The sequence below is a fragment of the Myzus persicae genome, unplaced genomic scaffold (assembly GCF_001856785.1).
Source record: "Myzus persicae strain clone G006 unplaced genomic scaffold, MPER_G0061.0, whole genome shotgun sequence".
Classification (NCBI taxonomy): domain Eukaryota; kingdom Metazoa; phylum Arthropoda; class Insecta; order Hemiptera; family Aphididae; genus Myzus; species Myzus persicae.
The window spans coordinates 749,034-773,511 of record NW_019104300.1 but is presented as its reverse complement, the minus strand read 5'-3'; the positions used below and the strand labels follow the sequence as shown (position 1 = coordinate 773,511).

General features: G+C 27.3%; 2 protein-coding genes across 4 annotated transcripts in view; one reads left to right on the top strand and one right to left on the bottom strand.

The window, feature by feature from the left end:
- LOC111040987 (protein still life, isoforms C/SIF type 2) overlaps positions 1 to 20,486 on the top strand; it is a 33,008-nt gene extending 12,522 nt beyond the window's left edge. The window contains exons 2-21 of one of the 3 annotated variants that reach the window (XM_022325102.1): positions 2,214 to 2,359; positions 11,781 to 12,048; positions 12,628 to 12,771; positions 13,741 to 13,923; positions 14,334 to 14,594; positions 15,022 to 15,192; positions 15,269 to 15,455; positions 15,567 to 15,845; positions 15,915 to 16,012; positions 16,079 to 16,255; positions 16,400 to 16,594; positions 16,672 to 16,780; positions 16,857 to 17,036; positions 17,123 to 17,241; positions 17,314 to 17,490; positions 17,562 to 17,740; positions 17,813 to 17,973; positions 18,032 to 18,265; positions 18,449 to 18,676; positions 18,997 to 20,486. In XM_022325102.1, the coding sequence (XP_022180794.1) occupies positions 2,214 to 2,359; positions 11,781 to 12,048; positions 12,628 to 12,771; positions 13,741 to 13,923; positions 14,334 to 14,594; positions 15,022 to 15,192; positions 15,269 to 15,455; positions 15,567 to 15,845; positions 15,915 to 16,012; positions 16,079 to 16,255; positions 16,400 to 16,594; positions 16,672 to 16,780; positions 16,857 to 17,036; positions 17,123 to 17,241; positions 17,314 to 17,490; positions 17,562 to 17,740; positions 17,813 to 17,973; positions 18,032 to 18,265; positions 18,449 to 18,676; positions 18,997 to 19,124 (3,624 nt within the window). In that variant the 3' untranslated portion in view covers positions 19,125 to 20,486. Of the gene's footprint in view, positions 1 to 2,213; positions 2,360 to 11,780; positions 12,049 to 12,627; positions 12,772 to 13,740; positions 13,924 to 14,333; positions 14,595 to 15,021; positions 15,193 to 15,268; positions 15,456 to 15,566; positions 15,846 to 15,914; positions 16,013 to 16,078; positions 16,256 to 16,399; positions 16,595 to 16,671; positions 16,781 to 16,856; positions 17,037 to 17,122; positions 17,242 to 17,313; positions 17,491 to 17,561; positions 17,741 to 17,812; positions 17,974 to 18,031; positions 18,266 to 18,445; positions 18,731 to 18,996 lie in introns of all 3 variants that reach the window. The other 2 variants (XM_022325101.1, XM_022325103.1) reach the window with 2 other exon arrangements.
- A 309-nt stretch (positions 20,487 to 20,795) lies between these two features.
- Positions 20,796 to 23,402, bottom strand: LOC111041014. Its single transcript, XM_022325155.1, has 2 exons — positions 23,248 to 23,402; positions 20,796 to 21,467 (listed from the first exon to the last, which is right to left on the bottom strand). Exons 1-2 carry the CDS (start codon positions 23,257 to 23,259, stop codon positions 21,171 to 21,173), a joined length of 309 nt encoding a protein of 102 aa, XP_022180847.1. The 5' UTR covers positions 23,260 to 23,402; the 3' UTR covers positions 20,796 to 21,170.
- Between the last annotated feature and the right edge of the window lie 1,076 nt (positions 23,403 to 24,478).

Here is a 24,478-nt window from a genome sequence, read left to right as displayed (position 1 = left end):
GACACACCATAAAATTAATAAATACCTACTCATCGTTATTAAACCTAAAACAGCTCTTCTCAAAATCTAAAAAGTCGTAATATTATTCATAAAATGTAATGAGCCATTATCTTAGAATAGTAAAAAAAATAATGGTATTTGCTTTCATCAAATATTTTTATTTTAATTTAATATGAAAGATTAAATATGGAGTCGTTTACTTCTGTAATTATACCTATTTTACAAAATTAATTTTTAATTTATCCATTTAATCGTTAATAAAAGATCACTAAACAAACAAATAGAATACATCGAATTTCCAAAATTATGACTAGTGGTAGTACGTATTTATTAATTTTATAGTTTAATATAACGCAATAGTTTTTTCGGTTAAAAATTAGTTATATTAATTGTTTACTTTAATTTCCACATGGAATTTATGGAAGCAATTTATGTGGAAGCACCGAGAACATTAATAATTGTTCCCAAATGTTGTAGTATGTTATTTCATCGTTCAATATTATTATTTGAATATAATATTATTATACATTGAATTTTTTTAGTTTATTTATATAAAATAAGACACCCGTTTATTTAGTTTAAATTTTCAAATACGTGTTTCAAATAGTAAGTATGTTCTTACTTCTTACAATAATATATATTTTCGTTTTATTAAATTTTTCTGTCTTTAATTTTAGAAAGAGTGCTTAACGAGTTGCGCGTAGGAAGTAGTTTATAGATAGGAAATAGAGTATAGATAGGACTTTAATAGGATATTTTTCAATTTATCTTAGTAATTTTTCTAAGTGTATGAACAAATATTGAACAATGTTGAAGAAATGTTAGCAAAAATGATTTTAAATATGCTCTTCTAAGAATCCTTTTTTCGAATACAATGATATCCCATTACTTTTAAATTCAATATAACTTCACGATATTGAATTAGAGTAAACGAAGCAAGACGAGAACTCCCGGTGTCTTTGTATCTTATTCGGCTTTTTAATTTTATATGTTACCAAGAATAAGTTTTGGGTGAAATAAATATATAAAAAGTTTCGAGTATTTATTGATTTGAACTTGAGCCGACATAATATCCAATAAACAAAACAATTTATCATTCCAATTAAGTTGGAATTTTATATTTATTTTTATTTTCTAGAAAACTGACAAATGTTGTAAATATCAAAAGACCGTAAAAAAAATTGCGTTTAAATTCAAAAACTATTTTTATTTCAATATAAATAATGTTTAGTCTTAAACTCTTAACGTCTTAACATAAAATATTTCTGTGTTAAAAATAAAAATTCTTAATTTATCTTGTTTCCTGTATTTTTAAAAATCTTGAAATATAGTTCTAATACCTACTATACCTATTATAACATTGGTAATTCAAACTATTATATTTTGAAAAGTTGGGGAATTCTTCTCTCACAATTTTTTTATTAATCATTATTTAAAAAAAAAAATAATGATGATAATTTATTAATTAATGTTCTGAACAATTCAATTCAGTTTTTAGTTTTTTCATACATAATATTCTTGTATAATATTGTTACCATATTATTGTTGTTAAAAACTTTTACAAAATATTTTTTTTATAACAATTAAAATAGGTATGTAAAAGTTAAATTACAGTGATTTGTTTACAATAACTTTTAAAGCATTAATAAGTAAGCACGGAAATATTTAAATATATTTCAATCTTTGTCTAAACGAACATCGATTGCATAAATTAGGTATAATATGCGTATTGCAAATATCTAATACATATCAATGTATTTTATCGGATTTGTAAAAATAAATTGTATTCAATTGAACTCGTTCATAATTGTTTTATATAATTTGACGTTGGGTTGAATTACGTTGTATAATGAAAATACCTATCAATTTAAATCGGAGTAAGTAGTTCTAGGCAGTAGTCGGTAGCATATTCATCAAACATATTAATAAATTGAACATTTTAATTAATTTGGTCGCTTCTTAACATATATTTGTATCGATCTTATACACAATGTACTTACATAAGTTACATACATATGGTATGTAGAATATGGTTGAATAATTTATGGCGTAGGTGACTATAAAATATTTTCTTTTTAAAATGTGATTTTAGTTCTCGAAGTCTTTCTAGATAAATTAACTAAGCCAATCCATATTTTCAATTTACGTGAAAAACAAGTCTTTTGTACCTACCCATTAATCATTTTAGTTTATATTATAATTGCTTTTTGCAGATATCGGACGACGATCGTATGTCATTGACAACTGCTATCAGTGACGAAGACGACGCAGAGAGCACTCAAAATTCACCATACCGGGGTAAACAAACAGGGACTGCAGCAGCCTCGTTTAATTGCACAGGAGCTGTCAGAAAAGCAGGGTAAGTAAATATTATATTTAAAAAAAAGTCGTTTCTTTAGATATTTTTTACATTTAAAAACACGCCTTAACAAACATGAACTAGATGATGCTAATCTAGACCAAACTAGTCTAGTTGCATCACACTGTGTACATATTATTGTATGATGATGATGACATGCCTAAATAAACTATACACACAGATCCTACGATCTCCCATATAGTTATTATGCAATATATTAGGTTTATCATAGTATATTACACATAATATTAATATTGGTTTATAGTCAAAAAACACGGATATATAGGCTATATGGAGGTACTGTAGGTATGTTTTACAAGAAGTAAATATTTAACAAAATATATTTATTTATAAAAATAAAATAAATAATACTTAATAGGCTATGTTTTTTATCACGTTTTAAATTTAAACCTCCAAAAAGTTTTAGTTTTTAATCAAATTTGTATTTAATTTTTTATCAAATTTATTAAGTTTTGAGTTACACATATTATCTGGTAGAAATAGTGGGCAAATGAAATTTCATGTTTCTTCATGAATTTATTTAGTTAGTACTTAATAGTTTCAAAGAGAAGTGGTTTTATATTTTTCTCATTATTTCATTCAAGTTAGAGGAAAAACTAATGAAAAATGGAGTAGGTACACAGTGCATTTCACCAAGTACGCGCTCATCACATGGTTTTCTTTTAATAATAGATTTATTTAAATTCTGATTAATATGCTTGAAGACTATATTTTAAATTATTTAGATTTTTAATGCAATTTAAGGAGTGCGCCGTGTCAATTCAAACTACTTTTTTCAAATGAGAACCAATCTTTTCTGTACATTTCTAAGCAAATGTAATCAAAATTTATGTTTCTGATTAATTAAAATATATATACTAAAAATAATAGTCCATAAAAACGTAAAGAAGGAATAAGGTGTTACATTAGTTCTAGTATTTATTTTAATCAGACAATATTTACAAACTTTAAAGTGAAAATAAATGAATATCAATTATTTTATTTTCAAATCTACCTCTATTCAAATTTCAAACTCACTATCGTGACCAAAGAAACTAAACAACTGCTGCTTCATATTTTTTGATTTAGAATACGTTCATTAAAATGTTTGATAAAGTCTTCTGATGAATAGTTTAAAGGAGAAAAGGTTGGATCTCATTTGAAAAAAAGTTGGTATCACTGTAGTACATTCCTAAATGGTATACAAATCTAAGTATTAGTATTGAAAATATAGTTCTTAAGTATACTAAAAAAGTTAAAAATTCCAAAATTAGAATTTGAACATATTTATTACCTATATTAATAGAAAAATGGGATTAGCAACCTTGGTGAATCAAACCGTATAATACATAATATTTTTCAATGTTTAATATTAAATTCAAGTGTACATTATACATTTTATAATGAAGAATCATTATCATTATTTTGATTCTTCATGATCTCACTAATAATATTTTCTTTTTGATGAAAAATAAACTGTAAGTATACTTTTATGTCATGGGATAATAGGTACAATAAACTATTTAAGTACTATTTTCATGATGGTTGCTTGATTTTTATTTTTCTGGGTTATTAATACATATTTCCGTCAGTTCACATACAATTAAAATTTGAATTATTCGAAAGTCAACATGGGTTACGAAAGACCAATCATAAATTATAGTACTGACTAGTACTTCATGCATATTTATTAAATTATATTGATTAGTAATAACAAATAATCATTTAAAAATTTTTAATAAGCCTATATATTGATGAATTTTCGGTAAAACTTGTGAATTGTTATTATAAGATAAATTACCTATGTCTGAGAACTAAAAGTATGATTTATGTACGTCAGTATATTTATTTTGTATCATCCAAATACAGTTGTGGTTGGTTGTAAATGTTTGAGATTTCACGTTAATTAAATAAATAGTGTAAAGTTTGTCTGTGGATATATGAGCACATTCTGGATGAAATACCATACGTATAAGTTTTTCTGTCACATTTGAAATTTTAAGTAAAATATTAATGTACCTATACACAGCTGAAAACCCTAAATACATTTTAATAATACGTTACGCATTAAACAGTGGTTTTGAGGATGAGGGATTAAAATATATCGACCGAGTACCGGGAGAATGCGAACGTGCCCATTGCTCATTAAATCATGTGATGCAGAACGAAGTTTCAGTAAATATTAAAATCAATAACTAACGAACTCGAATACTTGATTGAATGAAGAAATGATCATTTAATTTTAACGTTACATATACGGCCATAAAAACTAAATTATTATAATCATGTTGAACATTACATTTTGTATACATTTGTATGTTATTGGTTAATAAAGACCTTAATTGAATTTTTATTCAACGTATCAGCTAAACTTTTCGTGGTGTACCTATTAGGTATATATTGTCATATTGGTAATATTTATTCATTACAGTTAAATACATAGAAAAACACAATTATTTTGTCCTTTCAAATAGAGTTATATGTAATATAAATTACAGTATACAATTACAATATACATGTATAATTATATGTAATATCATAATATATATATATACTGTATATTATAATTATGTATAACTATATTTGAAAGGACAGTAAAAATTGTGCTTTTTATGTATTTAACATTTATAATTAATTACAAAAGCACGTTATTTAAAAAAACAATTTTGAATTAATGATGTACATTTCATAATGTAAAATAGATAAATTAACATATTTAAATATTTGTTCATTTAAATTTTAAATTTTGTATTCTCTATTATAACGAACTATGAAAAATTATTTTGAATAATTTTTTTTGAAACATGCATGTAGATATCTCATATAAAATATTAGAATTTTCACAAATTTATATTTTATTTATGTCATTATTTAAAAATATATATTTAAATTAATAAATTATGATAGTTGGTACTTTTATACTAGGCAATAAAGTTTTCGTGAATAATTTTAAAAACGTTGAAAATATACAACTGCGCGCATTTAATATTAAATATTATTCCCTTCAGTAATTCAGATGATATGACTTAAAATTAACTTCAAAACTACGACGTGTAAAATATTCACGAGTATCTGTGTTTTATATCATACAACTTTCCACAATATGTCAATAAAATAAAATGTGCAAGTAAAAATAATAAAATATAACTTTTGTCGAATTACTGTCATATTTTATTCTATAGATATATTATAATGAAATTTGTTCTTATAAAAAAAACTTGTGTTGGTATGTTTTTCCGAGTAAAATAAATGTACTTAAATAAAAGCTCAATATGGGTAGGTATTAATTAATAAATTTTTTTATACTATGTAGGCAGTGGGCACATTTAATTCTACAATGACGCGTATATTTTTAATTAGTAAAGGGAAATCATTATTATTATCATTATTCCTTTATTCAAAAATGAATGTATACAATATTTTTTTGTGTGGTATTATACTGGTATACATTCATAACTCCTTTGTGTTTAGGATTACCTACTTAAAGTTATTGCACAACAAATCATATATTTAAATTCATAGAAAAAAGAAATAGTTTCTTCAAATATCATCCAGGCCTCCAAGGTTATAGTTTTGAACTCAATTAATTTGCTTTTACACGATTACATTTTCACTTCACTAAAATAGAAAAAGACGCACTGTCTGGAGAACTTTTGGGAACTCTAACCTGTATGTGGAGGAGAGGAATAAAGTCTCTGAAATGGAACGGGGTCATGGCAATAAAACAGTTTCTTCTTAGTGCTGTCGTTCATAAATAACGGATAAGACGCCAGTCTCGGTGCGAACAGACGCTTTAAGTATTAGGTACATTTTTTCCTCCTTTTTTTTCATTTGGAATACTACCAAATATATAGTTTCAAGTTTCCTCAGTTATATTGATTACATAGATATGTGTTCAAATGTTGGGTTAATGACTTAAATCTCTAGAACTAACATTCTTATTTTGAACAAAAGTCAAAGATTAATCTTAATTCATAACAAGTATAATTATATTGCTTTTATTGCAAACAAAAAAAATATCTATTGAATGGAAAAATCTACAAACCGAAAATAAAGTAAAATAAATTAGGAAATGATTGAAGATCGTATTTCTATTAACTAGATAAACAAATAAATGATACAAAAATAATTTTTCGTCTTTAAAGCATTGTAAAATAGTTAAAAACAAATGTAATTTTCAATTCACTAAAATCTTAAACTGTTGGATACAAGTATACAACCAATAGAGCCTAGTGGATAACTGATATGAAATCAATTTTGAAGAATTGGTTTAACACAGTGGCTCCAACCTTTTATGAGTGCGACATTTCACTATGAGATTTTTTCTGGAGTTTGAAAACCCGTTTTTATCAAATATTAAAAATATTGTCAAATCTATGGAAACGTAAAAACATAATTTCACGCTTAACAGATTTTAATACCATAACTCCAATGAAATATACTATGGTTTATCCGAAGATATTTCAAGTTTTGAAGTATAATATTATTTTAATATTTTTTTTTTTAAATATCTCTCTTTACAATTAATTTTATGATAATATGTAATAACTAATAAGTATTTACTATTTAGTATTTATTTATTTTATAATTTCTAATCATGTATTCTATTATTTCAGTATCACAAAATTATATCACATTTTAAAATAGTATAATAAAATAGGCATCGATCAATATTAATTAAAGATATTATGAATTTAATGTACACTATACCTTTTATATGACAGTCACCAGTCATTTACATTATCTTTGTTTGGAAAGACTATAGTAACACTATTTGTTTTGAATATTTTCCATTTTCCGTCATAAATCATAATATATATATTTAATTTTTCTTGTCATATATCTTACATTATATCATCATTTGACGTAATTTTTACATCCTACTCGATATAATATATTTTAAATTTTTTTCTCATAAAAAATTCGTAACTTTACCGAATACATTTTACTTTTTTATTGAAAAAAATATATTTCTTGCTTTATATTGATTAAACTCTATTAAAACGGTTATTATGAAGTGGACACCACAACCTTCAAGTGTTACCTCCATAAATCATTAGGCGAACGTAAGAAATAGTAAATTTGCATTCAGCAGAATCAATGTTATGTTATTAGCTCTAATATCAAATTGAAGTATCGTATTGACCCATTACAGAACTAAAAGTATAGTCTATGGCTTCTACTGATATTTCGATTTAAAAATGTTTTTGAAATATTATAATTATTTTAAAATACTCATGATTTGCTTTAAAATATAATTGAAAACCAAGAAGATACATTTTAGATACCTGATATTTTTACCTTTAAATTTGATAATAGGTAAATTCACTCAAATTTTAAAGTTAACAGCTCAAAATCGGTTCTCCTAAACACAGATTTGCTATGATGTACGTTTGAAAAAATAAGACTGTGACAGAACATGTTGATTTAGCGCCCTATTGATATTTTTGCAGATTTCAAATTACTATCAACCATTATTTGATTTCAACTTCATCATAAGTCTCATTATTTTTTCATCTCAGTTGATTTCTGTTACTATTTGCTAGTATTTCAAATATTATGTAATGACAGCATAGAAACGAAAGATGGAAAGAAAAAAATCAATATTGTTAGATAACTGTCATAATCTGTTTCGTTTCGTTTTATTTATTTATATTTTTTTTTTGTATTACCTAGTATAGGTAATTACTCTTGACTGGAAATGTTACATAAGCTGAATACAATTTTTGGGACTATAATAACCTCACTTGTTATATATGTTATGTGTATCGTAAGTAAGTAGCGTTCTAAAGTTGTCCAATTATATCTAACTGTGGTTAGTGTTTTTATTGTGTTTTTTGCGAGTTAATAAGTAGTCTGTAGTTTTTTTTTATTTTTCTTATACCTCCATGTTTTATCACTAGTGTCGTGAGAAATTTTAAAGCATCAAAAACTGTGTTTAATATTTATATAGAAAGATTTCGCATTTTAATATTTACATAACAGTTGCAAATATTATTTGTCCTCCGAATCAATTAATCGGTCCGGTAGTCTGTCACAAGTCACGACCAATCGAAAACACAAACCGGAAATGGGAGCACCCTGTAAATGGGAACTGAAACATATTCGTTCTGTTAGATTTAAAAAAAAATAAAAAATAATATAACTATTCTATACAAGTTTACTACTCGACATTTGCATTGTGTTAAGTGAACCCATCCTAACATTATTTAGCTGTGGGACTTAAGGTTTAATAAAAAATCTTTGAGTTAATACCAGTATATTTAATAATTTGAGCATTGCAATCATTTTTTTTACATTTGGGTCAGTATTTTAGATGTACTCAAAAAATAGGTAACGCAAATGACATTGGTATTAACGTTTCTGCAACGGATTTTGGTGTATCTAATCAAACTTCAGTAATAACCAATCTTTTTCGAATTGCATATAATTTGATATGTATTATATTATATTTACAAATGTAATTGAAAAAGTAATTGTATTTCATATATCATGAATATTCAAAATACAATTGTATTATTAATTAGTTTTACTTTGTTAAAATGTTGGTAGGTACCTATGTTTTTTTTTTAGTTTCGTGTTTCTAAACAAGGTTTGGATACCTACCCAGTATTCATGTTGTTTCCGTTAATCCAATCGTAGTTATTGGTACATAAATCTGCGAGTTTTAAGTTGGTTATCAAGGAAATGGAATATATTATTTGTAACATTATTATCACTAATAAGACTAAAGTTGAATAAAAAATGAATTTTATAATTGTCTTGCTAACGTAAAATGTATATGAATATTAATTATATCATAATTGTATTCAAAAAAAAAGTTTGATTCAATTATTGATATGTTTTATATTTATTCATTGAAATATTCAATTTATTACAATAATAAAATAGATATACCTTATAGTGTCATTATATGAATATGTAACATACGTACCACACTTATAACATGGATTGAAATGCTTTACAGATATTTTTTAGAATAAATTAAATAGATAATAATATATGTACAAATAGATGATCTTATTAATAAAAATCAGAAATGAGTTTTAAAAAAAATACAATTTTGAGAAAAAAATGTGTATCGTTTAGTTGAAACAAATCTTTTAAACTATTTGAATTCTATGAATTCCTCGGCGATGTTAAACTGTTATGATCCAGATTTATTAGAAATACCTATTATCCTATTAAAAATATACTTTATTCTATATTTATTTCAGTACATTTTCGATAACAAAAAAATAATGCTAAGTTTTAATACTAATTTTCATAGGAAATTAAATTAAAATAACTTTTCCCGATATAGCTTTTCAATAAAATTCTAAGATTCTACATCGAAAACAAAAATACTACAGTAAATGTGTTTTTAATATTAGCTTAATATATAATAATTGATACGTACATAAATCAGTACATTGATTTACACATATTAAAATATGCAAATTTTATTACGAAGCTAATAACTACAATAAATATAGTAATCATTATACTTAGGTATTAGTCGTTCACTTACACTACTGTAAGTTGATTTTATTGTATAAATAATGAATAATAAATAGTAAATAACGTATCATGTAGTCATACAAATAGGTACTTTATATACTGTACATTTATAAATGTATGCATGAAATGCTTGTTGTCATTTAATTATTTAAAAAAATGTACAATACTATAGATATTTTTAACAGTAATGCATAGAGTTTAGAGCTTATATGTTTATATATATATATATAAACATATAATATATAGATTTATACATTGCGTCAATTCCAGAAGGTTTGATTTCGATTTATTTCATGTAATATTGACTTTTGAAACCACTGAAGTGATGTAGTGTAAAATATAGTATGTCTCAGTCTCTCTCACCTCCTACCCTAACCCACTCAAACACACGAACATACTACACTCTCTATCTCTCTCGACTCTCTCTCTCTCTCTCTCTCTCTCTCTTAATATATATATTTATTTATTTATTTTTATGGATTACTTAGTATATATATATATACCATTGCAATGAAAACGCTGACATTTGCGTCAATGCTACTAAAGCTGCGTTGCTATGGGATTTATATATACAATATCATATTTGAAATGACGACTTTTCGACTTTTTTTTTACAAACTAATAAAAAATGTTTGAAGATTTGTGTAGGAATATTGCCACTTAAAATGTGACGTACCTAATGAGTTGCATGTTTGTATTTATTTTATAAATGTATAACAATACCATCAAAGATGAAGCCAAAGAGCTTAAGTAAAATGCCATAATTCAAAACATTGTAACTAACACCTATCATATTAATTTTAGTGTATTTGCTCTTTAATTCACTGTTTTTAATTTATTCCATTCAGAATTTAAAACGAAGTTAAATTTAATTTGCATCACTCAAACTAAAAAAAAAAACAAAACAAACTTTTAATTATTAAAAATATACCATAATAGTTTAAACAAAATAAATTCAGACTTAAATGGTTTAAAAAGTTTTAAAATGTCATTTTAAACTGTAAAAAGAAATTGACGGATCTTAAAGCTTAGTTTGTATTTCCTATACTATAGTGTTACCATAAATAGTGTGTAGCAGAAAATCGTTTTATCCCTTTCTTGAACATTAAGCCCCATTATCTAGAGACACTTTGAATAGGACAGGACTTTTGTGACATTTTTAGAAGACGGCCGTCTATGTATTTACAGTTTTTCATCGAAACCAAAGTTATAAACAATAATTTTTATGAAACGAGTGTGTTGTGAAAAACGAACAGTATTATCAGCGACCACCGATTTTAGTATGAGTCATAAAGGTTGTCGTATTCCACAGCGTATAGCATTCATATATTAAACCTGCACAATTGTCACCTTTTTCTGCAATAGGTACATTTCCAACACACTAACTTTTATCTACAAAATATCTTTAAAATATAAAAATTATTAAACAACTTTTAATGTCTTTTTTTTAGAGTTTGTCCCTTTTTTATATACATGTGGTCACCCTAGTATATCCTCTTGAATAGTGTACAACACCACTTCTAAAATTGTTTTGTAACATTTTAATGGTGAATATCTTGACACGCTATGGTAAAATCAGTTTAGATTTAAGTAGCCTTCACTCGATGAGAGCCACTTGTTTACCCTTGTACTGCCTTTGTTCCGTTTAGAGCAACTACTATACATTGTAGATGTATTTTATAAAGAAATAAAACATACTAAAGTCATATTCTTTTATAAGAAAAACCTATTGTATTTGTATGTTAACAGGAAATATCAAAAAATACAACAGCTGAAAAGAACACTTACTGTACAATACTTGATAAATAATACTTGGGGGATTTTAACTTAAAATAATTTTAGTAAAATTGTACAATTTATCATAACTCAAATGACCATCATAAAATTTAATATAAGAGAATCTGCTGGTTATTGATTTCAGGTTTTTGAGCGTAAAAAAATGGCTATTACGAAAAAAGCATCAAATTGAACTTGCCAGAAAAAGAGGCTGGAAAGGATATTGGGTGTGCCTTAAAGGTACTACATTACTCTTTTACCCATGTGATTCAAGAGAAGGCCGTAGTGTAGAGGCAGCACCAAAACACCTTATAATTGTGGATGGAGCGATCATGCAACCTATCCCAGAACACCCAAAGAGAGACTATATTTTCTGTTTAAGTACAGCTTTTGGGGACGCCTATTTATTTCAGGTATGTTATGACCAACAATTTGTTTGCAAAAACTATAACTAAAAAAGAAAAAAAAACTATTTGTGTTGAATTAATATTATATATTGGTAAATATTATGATATATATATTTTAGCAGGATGAAAAAGTATTTATTTTCTGGAAGTATAAAATAGTTGTTCGATGTAATCAAAAGTTTAGAAACTCAGTTGGTTAGTTAATCTGATCTTCTATGTTTGTTTTAAATTAGATACAAAGTTTTTTTAATCATACTTGCACAAGACCAAATATAGATGTGTTTAGAATTTGATCATTGAGGTTGACCTAGATTATAGGCTTTTACACCATTAGCACACATTAACAATGCTTGTTACTTAAAGTATAACAAAGGCAAATATTTTATATATTATATTAATATTATACTATATGAACACAGATGATTATTTTCACAAATTTTGAAATTCACAACTAAAAATATGGCAGTATATAGATAGTGTATTAACAAATTTAAACAAATTAATCAAAAAATAATCGGCTCACAGAAAAAATTCACAAAATAATCAATTTGTTAATATCAAAATAATATGTGTATTATTTTTCAGGCGCCTTGTCAAGTAGAATTGGAAAATTGGGTGAACAGCATACATTCTGCATGTGGGGCCGCATTTGCTAGGCATAGGGGAAAAATAGGAACACTTCATCTATTACAAGAAGAAATTTACAGAATCGAAAAACAAGTGGATGCGGTTTGTATTTTAAAAATGACTATGTTTAATTTTAAAGAAATCATAATTTACCTATTTTAAGTAGATAAAAGTTTAGTGCGTACGTACTTTACTAATTCAATAAACAATAATATTTAATAATAACCTTATTATAATTTTCTTCACTTAAATTCTTACAATAATCGTGCTATAAACATAACTATTTTTATTATTTATACTTTTTTGATGACTGACAAATTTCATATACAATCGAATAGTATTTAATAATAAATATATGTAGTATAATATTTTATATTTATAATATAAGTGGGTGCCAAGTTAACAATCGTGTATGATTATATCATGATATCGCTGAAACTTGTACCGCTTAATTATTTGATTAAAAACTTAAATGTTATAACCATAGAACCTCCAATCAATATTGCTATCGATATTTATTCTTGATTATCAGTACCTATTTATTGCTGAATTAGTTAAAAAAAAATTTTGTTCTTACTTTTTATATACCTACCTACGCTCGATTTAACATATAATTAATACTTACGACCTGTCTAATTACATATACCGCTTGATTGATGATTGTATACACTAGTATTTATCGTTGGACGAGTATTGAAATACAATATTTTTAAATGACCTTCCTTAGCATTCGTTATGAAGTTACATAAATATTTCATCAACAACAAACATATGTTTTTAAGTACCTACCTACTCTCGTTGAATACGCATTACTATTGATAAAATAGTATAATACATTATATTATAAAACTGTCTGCCTGTATCATGCAATTAGGCAGGTAATAGACGTTATACATTTTGTTTTGCTGCATTAAGTAATAAAATGTATTTTGTATAATATGCTAGTTTTAATTTTTAAATGAGAATATAATGTGCCTATGTGTATGTATTTTTTAATAAAATATATGTCATTTTAACATTATTAGTTAAATATAATATTTACACCTGATGATAACAATTATTTTTCTACAGGATCAAAAACTTAAACACATGGCTGAAGTACAAGTAGAAATGCTAACCGATCCAGATACTAAAGAACAAATTAAAAAGCAAATTTTAGCATGGGAAGAAAATTTAGAAAGACTACATTGTGAACAGTTTCGGCTCAAATGTTACATGGCTAGTTTGCAAAATGGTGAACTTCCAAATCCCAAGGTACATTCAATATTCCGCATTATTATTTATCTAATTATTTCTTTGTATATGAATTGAATTGATCCAGTGGCGCCGAAGTCCATGCTAACGTCGGGCCATGGCCCGACCTCTTTTTTTAAAAATGTCGCCACATCATAACTTTATTATGAGCATGAGTATATTAAATCCACGTCACTGTAATTACGAGTAAATATATATATTAGGGCAGGTGCTTCTATATTAAATAATTATTGAGACCACGAAGTTTCGAAATTGCCCCCCCCCCACATTTTCAAAACTTCGGCGCCACTGAATTGATCTCAAATATAGTTACCTATTTAATAAATTATATTAATAATATAATGTACGTATATATTTCATAATTCAATTAATAATAGAATGAAAATAAATAACTATATGCACAATTTTAGATTCTTTTAACGCGTGTATCCAGAGCCACAAAAATCACATTAAACAAATTAGGTGTGTTTACTGTATCTTCGCTACACGCATTTATATGCGCTCGTTCTCCGTCATTGCTCAACAATCTTTTGGCTGGACGCGGTGCAACTAAAAGAAAAGCTCCAATCTTATCTCGTTCAAATAGTAGTTCAGGTAGAAGATCACTGCAATCATCAACATCCAGAGATGACGCAGAAAAGACTGTGAAAGTATCCTTGCCTGATAATCAAGTAAGTACATGGCATTTATAATTTATAAATAATATCTTTTGAATTTAATATAACTTATATTTATTCTTCTTCTTAAATTATTAAATTAAAATATTCAATATTTTTGCAATGTTCAAATAATAAATACCTCTATTTATATGAAAATATTTAGGGCTTATTTTTTTTTTAATTAACATGATATTAAAATACAATGCTTGTTAATTATTAATTTCTTTCAAGTTAGGTAATGAAAAGATATTTTCAAATTTAAACATTTAGTAATTCGACACAACTTTACTACATTTATGTACAATTTATTTTTTATAAACAAAATGTATATTTACTTATTTACCTTAGCCAATTATTGTCACATTGATTTAATAAAATGATATTAATTATTTTGATTATGATTTTGTCTGGTACTCATTGTAGTAAATTTGTTTTATAGTCGGTACAAATACATTTGCGAGAGGGCATGACAGTCGATGAGTATTTGGCATTATCTTGTTCGAGAAAAGGACTTAATCCCATAGAGCACTTTGTCAGGGTAAAAAAGAGAAGGGATATGGAAGATCATAATTATTTTGTTCCTCATCGAACTGATAGTATCGAAACTTATGTAAGCATTCCATTCAACGTAAATGCATATAATAATATTTATTTAATTAATTTAACAAATTCATATTTTTATTTAGTTACATACTCACGAAGTTGTCGAAGTTCGTGCTAAAATCCTTTATCAAGTAGAACTTGAAAGAAATACATTAGATCATATGTGGGGATTTTCCGTAGAAGCAGAACTAATTGAAAATGCTGAAAGACAAGACGAACTTTGTTGTTATGTTAGTCGAGTTGAAGACAAAGGAATTGCTATTCAAAATGGTAATCTGTTATTTTAATACTTAAGAGTACTATTTTAATTAACTTCAATATTAAAAATATATATATCGTTGTACAATTTGAATCGCAAACATTATAATGTATTAATTACAGGTTTGATAAAAAGCGATGAGATTATGGTGATAAATAGTGCAATAGTCAGTGATTTAGATATGATGTACTTGGAATCGGCCCTTCAAGAAGAACTTTCTTTGAGTATGATGATGAGATCATCCAGAACCGAACCTCCTCAATTACCTTCAGGCTCAAGAATTATATCAAAGACTACTGACGATATAATTCAATCGTTAGTTTGTCCTCCACCCCCTACTGATCCACCAGTGATCTCAGAAGAAATGATATCTGGACTGATCGTTCCTGCTCCAGGGTGGAGTAAGTTGATATAATAGGCTATTATAATACACTATTGATATAAAATATATTATTATAATTATTTATTAGATAGGGAAGGTATTTATGAATTGGAAACTAACAACATGATTCAAGATTCAAAACTTGCTTCTAGAGGAAATTCTTTTGAAATCGAAAATTTAATCAAGGTTTGTTTTATTATTTATAAAATTATAATGGTCGGAAAAATTATGTTTCAATATTGTTATTATTAGAGTGCTGGTGAAGTTACTGGATTCTGTAGATCACCGGAGCCAGCAAGAAGAACTAGCCCAACAGTAATTTCTGCTGTTCAGAATCCTCAAATAACTATTGGTCGTCAGTTGACAGACGCTGAAAAACTTAGAAAAGTTATTTCTGAACTTGTAGATACCGAAAAATCATATATTAAGGTACATTAAATTTAATATTTAATATTATGATATGAAAAAAAATAAATTTCAGATAACATTAAAAATTACCTAGGTATACTTTGCACAATGCACATATCGTATATTTTTATATTTGTCTTAATAAAAATTAAAAATTGTTTACAGCACTTAAATAATCTACTGGAGAATTATTTAGAACCACTTAAACACGAAACATTTTTATCTGGGGCAGAAATAGCAGTTTTGTTCGGTAATATCCAAGAAATTGTTCAGTTTCAACATCAGTTCTTACAAAATTTAGAAGAAGCCGTTCACCAAGAAGCTAATTTCCATAAATTTGATCAGCCAGATCAATTTAAAGTACAATTATTAAAATACATAAAAAATACAATTCAATACTGAAAATTAATGCATATGAATTATAATTTATATTACAGAATATACTTTTCTCAATCGGAAGCGCCTTCTTATATTATGTCAATCATTTCAAGTTGTACAGCTCGTTCTGTGCAAGTCACTCAAAAGCTCAAAAAATACTTAATCCTAGTAAGTTACTTTCATTATACAAATTTCAGAATACCAATGGGCTCGTTAACAAATTACAACTATTATTTATTTATAGCTGAAGGCAATCAAGCTTTACAAGAATTCCTATGCTCCAGAAATCCTCGGCAACAACATTCTTGTTCTTTAGAATCTTATTTAATTAAACCTATTCAAAGGATATTAAAATATCCACTTTTACTACAACAACTAAGGAATCTTACTGATCCTCATTCAGATCAACACCTCCACCTCGTTGGTAAATAAATATTCAGTCTTAAAATAATAAAATTATATATTTGTTTTAATAAAAACTAATTATTAGCTATGGTTTTTACATTTTAGAAGCACTTAAAGGAATGGAAAATGTCGCCGAACATATTAATGAAATGCAAAGGATACACGAAGAATATGGAGCAATCTTTGATCATTTATTCAGACAACATCAAAAATCTTGTAAACAAGTAAGTTATTATTAATAAGACATTAAAACTTAAAATGACATTTATTGCTAAAATGTGAATGTTTTTTTGTAGTCTATTGACTTGTCTCCGGGTGATTTATTGTACTATGGAGGAGTTGAATGGTTGAATATATCTGATTTCCTTGGGAAAATAAAGAAAGGCTTAGAACTACATGCCATGTGCTTTGTATTCAAATCAGCAGTGGTGTTTTTATGCAAAGAACGTTTAAGACAAAAAAAGAAATTGATGGTTAGCTTTGGAAGATTACTTAATAATACTTCATTTTATAACACTAATTACACTGATATTCTTTTTTTTAGAGTGTATCAGGCAAAAGTGAAATGGAAATAATTAGATATCAAGTTTTGATACCAGTTACTGAAGTACAAGTTAGAGCAAGTTCTGCTAAAGATATGGAAACACATTTCTTATGGGAGCTGATCCATTTACGTAGTCAATCCCACAGAAGAGCAGAAAAGATTTATGTCCTTTCCAATAGGTATGTCAAATGTTATTTAACTGTTATAACTGAATATACTTGTTCATTAATAAATATAATACATTTATTTAGTACTGCCGAATTCAGAAATGCATTCTTAAAAACTATACGCCAGATAATTCGTGAAAGCGTACGAAACATGAGCATCCCTACTGCCAAACCTTCTACTAATTCCCCTGCTCAACTAGTAAGCAATACCGCAACATTAGGGAGACAAACAATTAATACTGGAGGTAAATACTACTTTTATATTTTTTGGTACGTTTTCATTAATGTTGAAATGTATCTAAGGTTTACAATTGATATCAGAGGATCATAAAACGCCTGATATTTCAAACTTACCCCAAGGATCACAAACGCTTGGAAAACCTAAAAAAATACCTCCAAAACCACCCCAAAGACATTCTTCAGGGAATACTATGACCAAAGTGGAGTTAAGGAATCAAGGGACATCGTCAACTGATTCTACAACGGATACAGCAGGGACTCAAACTATTTTGCCAAATTATAGATCAAGAAACAGAGGTAAAAAAAAAAATAATAATCAACTTAAAGTAAATGCATTATTTTTATTGGCTATAAAGTTAACATTATGAATAACACGTGAAATTGTATTATTTTATTAGTATTATAAAATAGCGTATAGTATTTCATGATAAATAATTCATACTTCATAATAATATTAATATATCCAACTGTTTTCAGAAGAACGAAAAGTTGACGAACAAAAATCCGAAGGTGAAGATGATAGCTGTAGTCAACCTGGACCATCTAAAGGACTTCCAATGCACGGTAGTCTGGGAAAAACACCCAACTACTTAATGCTTAGTACCACGTCTACGTTATCAGCAAGTAGTACCGGCAGTCAAGCAGCCAGACTGGTGGAAAGATCACAACAACCAGAAAATTATCAACCACCTCAGGTGCAGGACCTCGGTAAGACGGATCTGCACCAGGATTACTAAAAAACGCGCTACCCACTGAGAATAGGTTAGACCCGTTATAATGTTAGCCAAGGCTATGGGTCAAATTATTTTGGTAGAGTGAACTCACGAAAGTAACATAGGAGGGGATGGCGGTAGAGTTCACTCCACCGGGCAAACAAATTCTGAAAGATATAGAAATTATTAATGTTAATGTCTTATTGTTAATAAACAACCTGTTTGTTGTATTAAATAAGCTAGGTGTTATAATTTGCTTAAATTAATTATTCCAGAGATATTGATGATGGTATTTTGATTTATATTACTCCACAGGTTCTCCAGTGTGGAAGCCCAGAGAATTGGGAGAATCGTCAACATTGCCACGAAAAAAAAAAACGAATCAGGAGCAGTTTGAAACAAGGACAATGGTGAGAAAAGGAGAGAAAAAGGATAAAAAATGAATAAAAACGCGGGACAATCACTCATAAAAAAAATGTTCATGCATAAAAATACCCAATTAATGAGGAATGTGATAGCTATCACTGACTCCTAGGGATCTTTTTTAAAAATCTAATTGGGGATTTCTATGATGTCCTTGTTACCAATGGTATGGAAAGGATCTGCCGGCCGAGGGTCGAAGAAATTATGTTTATGATCAAGTTAGATTATTTCTTAAATTCTCATTACCTTATTGGTATGTTCCTACTTTATTTATTACATAAAATTAGAATTTATTACAGTCTTTTGTTTCGTGTAAATAATAATTAAAACGAAACTGAAACATTTTGTCACAATTAAAAACTAAAATATACCGGATTTGGGCTGTTTATTATTATCGGTAATTAAAATACAAACGGCGATACAACGACCATGGTAAATTATTCTTTTAACCACCTTTACTAATATTGTTATTAAACACCATACATTTGGGATACGCATTACGAAATTTATCCACGTTACGTTGACTTATATATATTAAATATTTAAATATATATGATATATAGACCATGTCTGTTTTAATGATTATGCACCAACTTAAGGTTATATTACAAATCGTACATATTAAAAGCTCAAAGCTCAATTTCATTTAAATTATTTTCTTCTTTCAAATTTCAATAGATTTTATTATGAATTGTTAACATTTCTCCATTTGATCTCATTAGTGATATTTGAACTTAAAAAAATTTAGACCTCCTAACTGCAGAATACATAACCACGAATCATTTACTTTGTTCGAGCACATAGGATAAGTAAATAATGATTATTTTTATGCTTAATATGTACATTGGACATTTTGAGAATAAATAATATTATATTATGGTCAACGCGTGAACGACAATAAATTGTTATTGTGCAACGACGACGAAATAAAACCTAATTAATTGTATTCATTAGATGTATTAAAGTGGTGTAGGAAAACGGTTTCATTTATTTGAAGGTTGAATTTGCAAGTTTAGATTCATAAGAATAATGGTCCCAAAAAATCTAGCCTCGTATTTTTGTTCGTGTTCGGAATTCCCTAATGAAATCATTGAAACTATTGTTGAAAATAATGTTTAACATTAACGATAAACAACCTATTGTAGTATCAATTAAATAGTCCTAGCTCTTTTGGAAAAATTAAAATTGACAACCGTAAACTATGTCATCTTGTGTGCCACACAAGTACCCAACATAAATCGTAAAAATATGTTTTTTTAAAAAAAACAATTATATACATACTTTCTAAGTACTATTAGGTTATCTTATAATCATTATTAAAATACGGAAAAATGTCGTGCTCATGTAGGTACCTTAGAAATTTTAGAATAAGTTTTTAAATTTAAAAAAAAACCACCCGGTTATGTTTTCAATTTAGTACAATCGTTATCATTAAATTATTATATGAATTAATCGAACATTTTATTTCATTATAATGTTTATTACCTACTCGAATAAAAAAAAATATATATATACTTATGTATGTATGTGTGTGTGTATATACATACCATATATTATATATGTACATGTTTAAATTAGGCCCACCGCACAAAATAAAAAAAAAATATTATTATTATTATTATTATTATTATTATTATTATCTAATTTTATTATTATTTTAGTTCTTCCGTCAATCGAAAAAAAAAAAAATGTTGAGAAATTATTGTTGTGTTATTGTATTTGTAAATAAAATATAAATGAAAAACGTTTTCGCATTTAATTATTCGCGTTTGTCACGCGCAGGGTAGGTACCCTATCATGAATATAATATAATCATAACTGTTCTATTAATAATATTATAATATTATATTTTCGTCGGTGTCGTCGGTGTCGTCGGATAACAAGTCAGGACATCATACTATACATGAGACCGGTACGTAAATGTACGCTTCGGCTAGATGTGGAGGTATTAATAATGTCCACGTAATATAATTAACATGATGGTGAATCAGTGATGATGGTGATGATGATGATGATGACGAATGACGAATGACGATTTCGTGACGACGACTATCGAAAGCCGAAGCTCAAACGACGTAGCTGACGGCTGGCGCGTACGCTGGTGCAGTGTGATAGGCGGCGAGGACCGCGGGTTGTTGATGGTAGGCCTGCACGTGGTGCGACACGTACGGCACCGAATCGCCGGCGTAGTAGACGTGTCTGAACACCGGTTCGGTTTGCTGCACCACGTACGGTTGTCTGACGACCGTCACGTCCGGTGACGCCACGTGCACTTTGGGCAGGATCACCGGCGATATGAATCCGTGTGATGGTGCGGAGTACGCAGCCGTCGCAGACAAGACGCAATAAACAGCCAGTGCCACCTGTTTATTGATGTAACACTGTATTTAGTATAATGTTTATAATAGTAGTATGAAGGGTGGGTATGAGTGTGTACGACTATTAATTAGACGGGCCAGTCAAAGGTGGACCATTATTTTTAGTGATACACTGTAAGTTAATAAAAAAAAAAACGGATAAATGGATGTCACTCTGCTGTACATTAGGTGTCTAGGAGGTCTCTGTAATGGATGGTATTTAATTTGAATTCAATGATTTCACATCATTGTATACGAAAAACGATTCTGAGAGGAGACGGTATGTCAGTCTAGGATATTTTATATTGTTATTACTTGTTATTAATATGGTAGCCGGTAAGTTGTCAGTAATCATGTCTATGCGTTTTTAATATTTTTCAACTGCTATTGTAACAATATATCAAGAGTCATGTATTAAATTTACATGCTTTACGACCCAACCAATACAATTTTATTGACATTAAAAGAAGAAAAAAAATTTTTAAAAATGAAAATTGAAAATATTTGTCAACAGCTTAAAACTAGTCGAAATATTTTGAAAATGTTATCAAGTATATGAATTAATGAAATGAACATATTATGTAAATTTCAAGTGTCTACAATAATTCGTTTTTGAATTACAACAAAATAAGAAAATCGCTTTAAGAGAAATCGAGTGAATATCCAATGTTGTAAAAATTTCAACTTCAAACGCTCATAAAAATTAAATTTGACTTTCCGATAGAAATTTTTTTATAAAGGTAGATAGCCTTATAGACTTATAAGGAACCTTGTAATAAATTTTTAAATCTTAGTTAAAAAATGAAAAATTTTTATGAATTTCTAACTTAATATGATATGCTAGTTTTCGTGATTTTTACAAATTTTGTCAATATTCTAAGTTTAAACGCTCATAAAAAAACATGGATTTACGCTCAACTTTTTTTTAATTTACCTTAACAACAACTTACGAAGAACCTTGTATTACATTTACAAGTATTTTGACAGCGTGAAAATATTTTTATCGACTTTAGTTTAAAAAAATAACAAATAATAATCGAAAATGTCATGCCTATAAATAGTTCAACACAAGTAAAAATATTTTGAAAATTGTATGGTGTATAGAATATGCTAACACAAATATTCAGTGAAAATGCCATGTATCTACGGTGATTTTTGTTAGAGTCACACTAAAAACCAAAATTGATTTTCTACTAGTTTTTGCATAAGTAGTTCTTACAGAATTTAAAAATTATTGAAAATATATTAATTCATAATTTCTTGTCATACCTAAGCGTTCAACCTTAAAAGTTTAAATTTAAATGTATTTTAATTCTTCAAAATCACGAAAACATGCTAATTGTTTTTTATTAACTTTAATACCTAAGACTTGAAAATTTGATTCAAGATTCCTTATAAGTTTTTCTTACTAGAAACCATTTTGTAGCATAAACTTACTTTAAATGTATATGACCGTTTGAAAATAAATTGTTTATGTTATTGCCAATTAGTTAGATATATTGCTATTTATAAATAACAATCATAGTAACTTTGTTTAAGTTCAACGGGTTTTTTTTTTATTATTCAATGTAGTTAATATACTACAATAATACCTACAAATTATACCAATAATTATAAAGTAGGAATGTAATTTAAACCAAGAAAAATCTATAGGCAAGTACTCTACTACAAATATACATAGCCGATACATGATCGATTATGAAACTATTAAAACTGTTAAATATGGCTAGAGGTGTACCTTTACTCGTCTAATAAAAATGTAATATTAATGAAAATATATACTCACTAAAAACTTCATTTTTACGAAAGTGCAGCTAAACGAACACTAATAATAATGATGAATTACGGATCTTTAGATTGACACTTATTATAAGTAGGTTCAACTTACTATACAGTGTGGATTATATCGTAGATACTTTTCGACATTCATATTTTCGTAAATCGACATGAGTTATATAGCAGACAGATATCTTTCTGATGAATTTCCCACCACTTTGGTGGTATAATAACCTCACCATCACGCCCAATGCGCAGCGGAGATCATCCTGCATGGCAACGACCTCCACCGTTATTTTTTTTTAATTAAACCTACTCCAACTCATTTGTTTGCCATATTATAGGCATGGCAGGATTGGTGTGATATTGAACTATGAAAACAATTTCCATTGATACCTATTGTGTTGTACAGAGTTCAGAAGAATGATAAAACAAAGTCAATTCGACCATTGTATATTTTAATTAAAATGCTCAATAGAGTTTATAATGTTAGACTTAAACATAGCAAACGGGTATACCTATAGCTAAGGTACCTGCGATTAATTTTTTATGTTTCAGTAATGCAGTGTCTAAACAAAAACAATTATTCCTTAATTTTTCTATTCTTGATCAATAATAGTAGTTATTGTAAAACCGATCACAGTAAGAAGTCAGAGGATATTAACCCTAATATTTTCTTACATTTTGGATTCTGTGTTATGATCGTTATGGAGAGCACTACTGTACAAGGAATTTGTTTAGCTTATAGCAACTACTATAGGCAATATTTATTATGAAATGTATGTAAGAAAAACAAAATATTATCCCTACAGCAACACTTAGAAAAAAATTCTGGTTACTTTTAGGAATCTGATAAAATTAGAACATTTCAATATTATCACTGTGGCTCAACTAAAAAACAATATCGGGATGCTTAAGCCCAATTATACAAATTCCAAATCAAAAGTGAATATTTTAGATTTATATTGCAAAGAAATTTTTTTTTGAATAGGTATAATTTTGAGGGTGCTAAAAGAAAAGGGCAATCCACTACTCCCTACCAATTTAATTTAAAATTATTACAATTAAATGTTATGAAAGTACCTAAACGAAATATTTAACGTAAGTATTATAGTTTATAATTTTATATATTATTTACGTGTATATAGTATGAATATCAAAACTACTATCATAGTACGACTATAATTAATTTTAGTTTATCCATACATAATTAATATAATTTTGTATATTTTATTAACTAT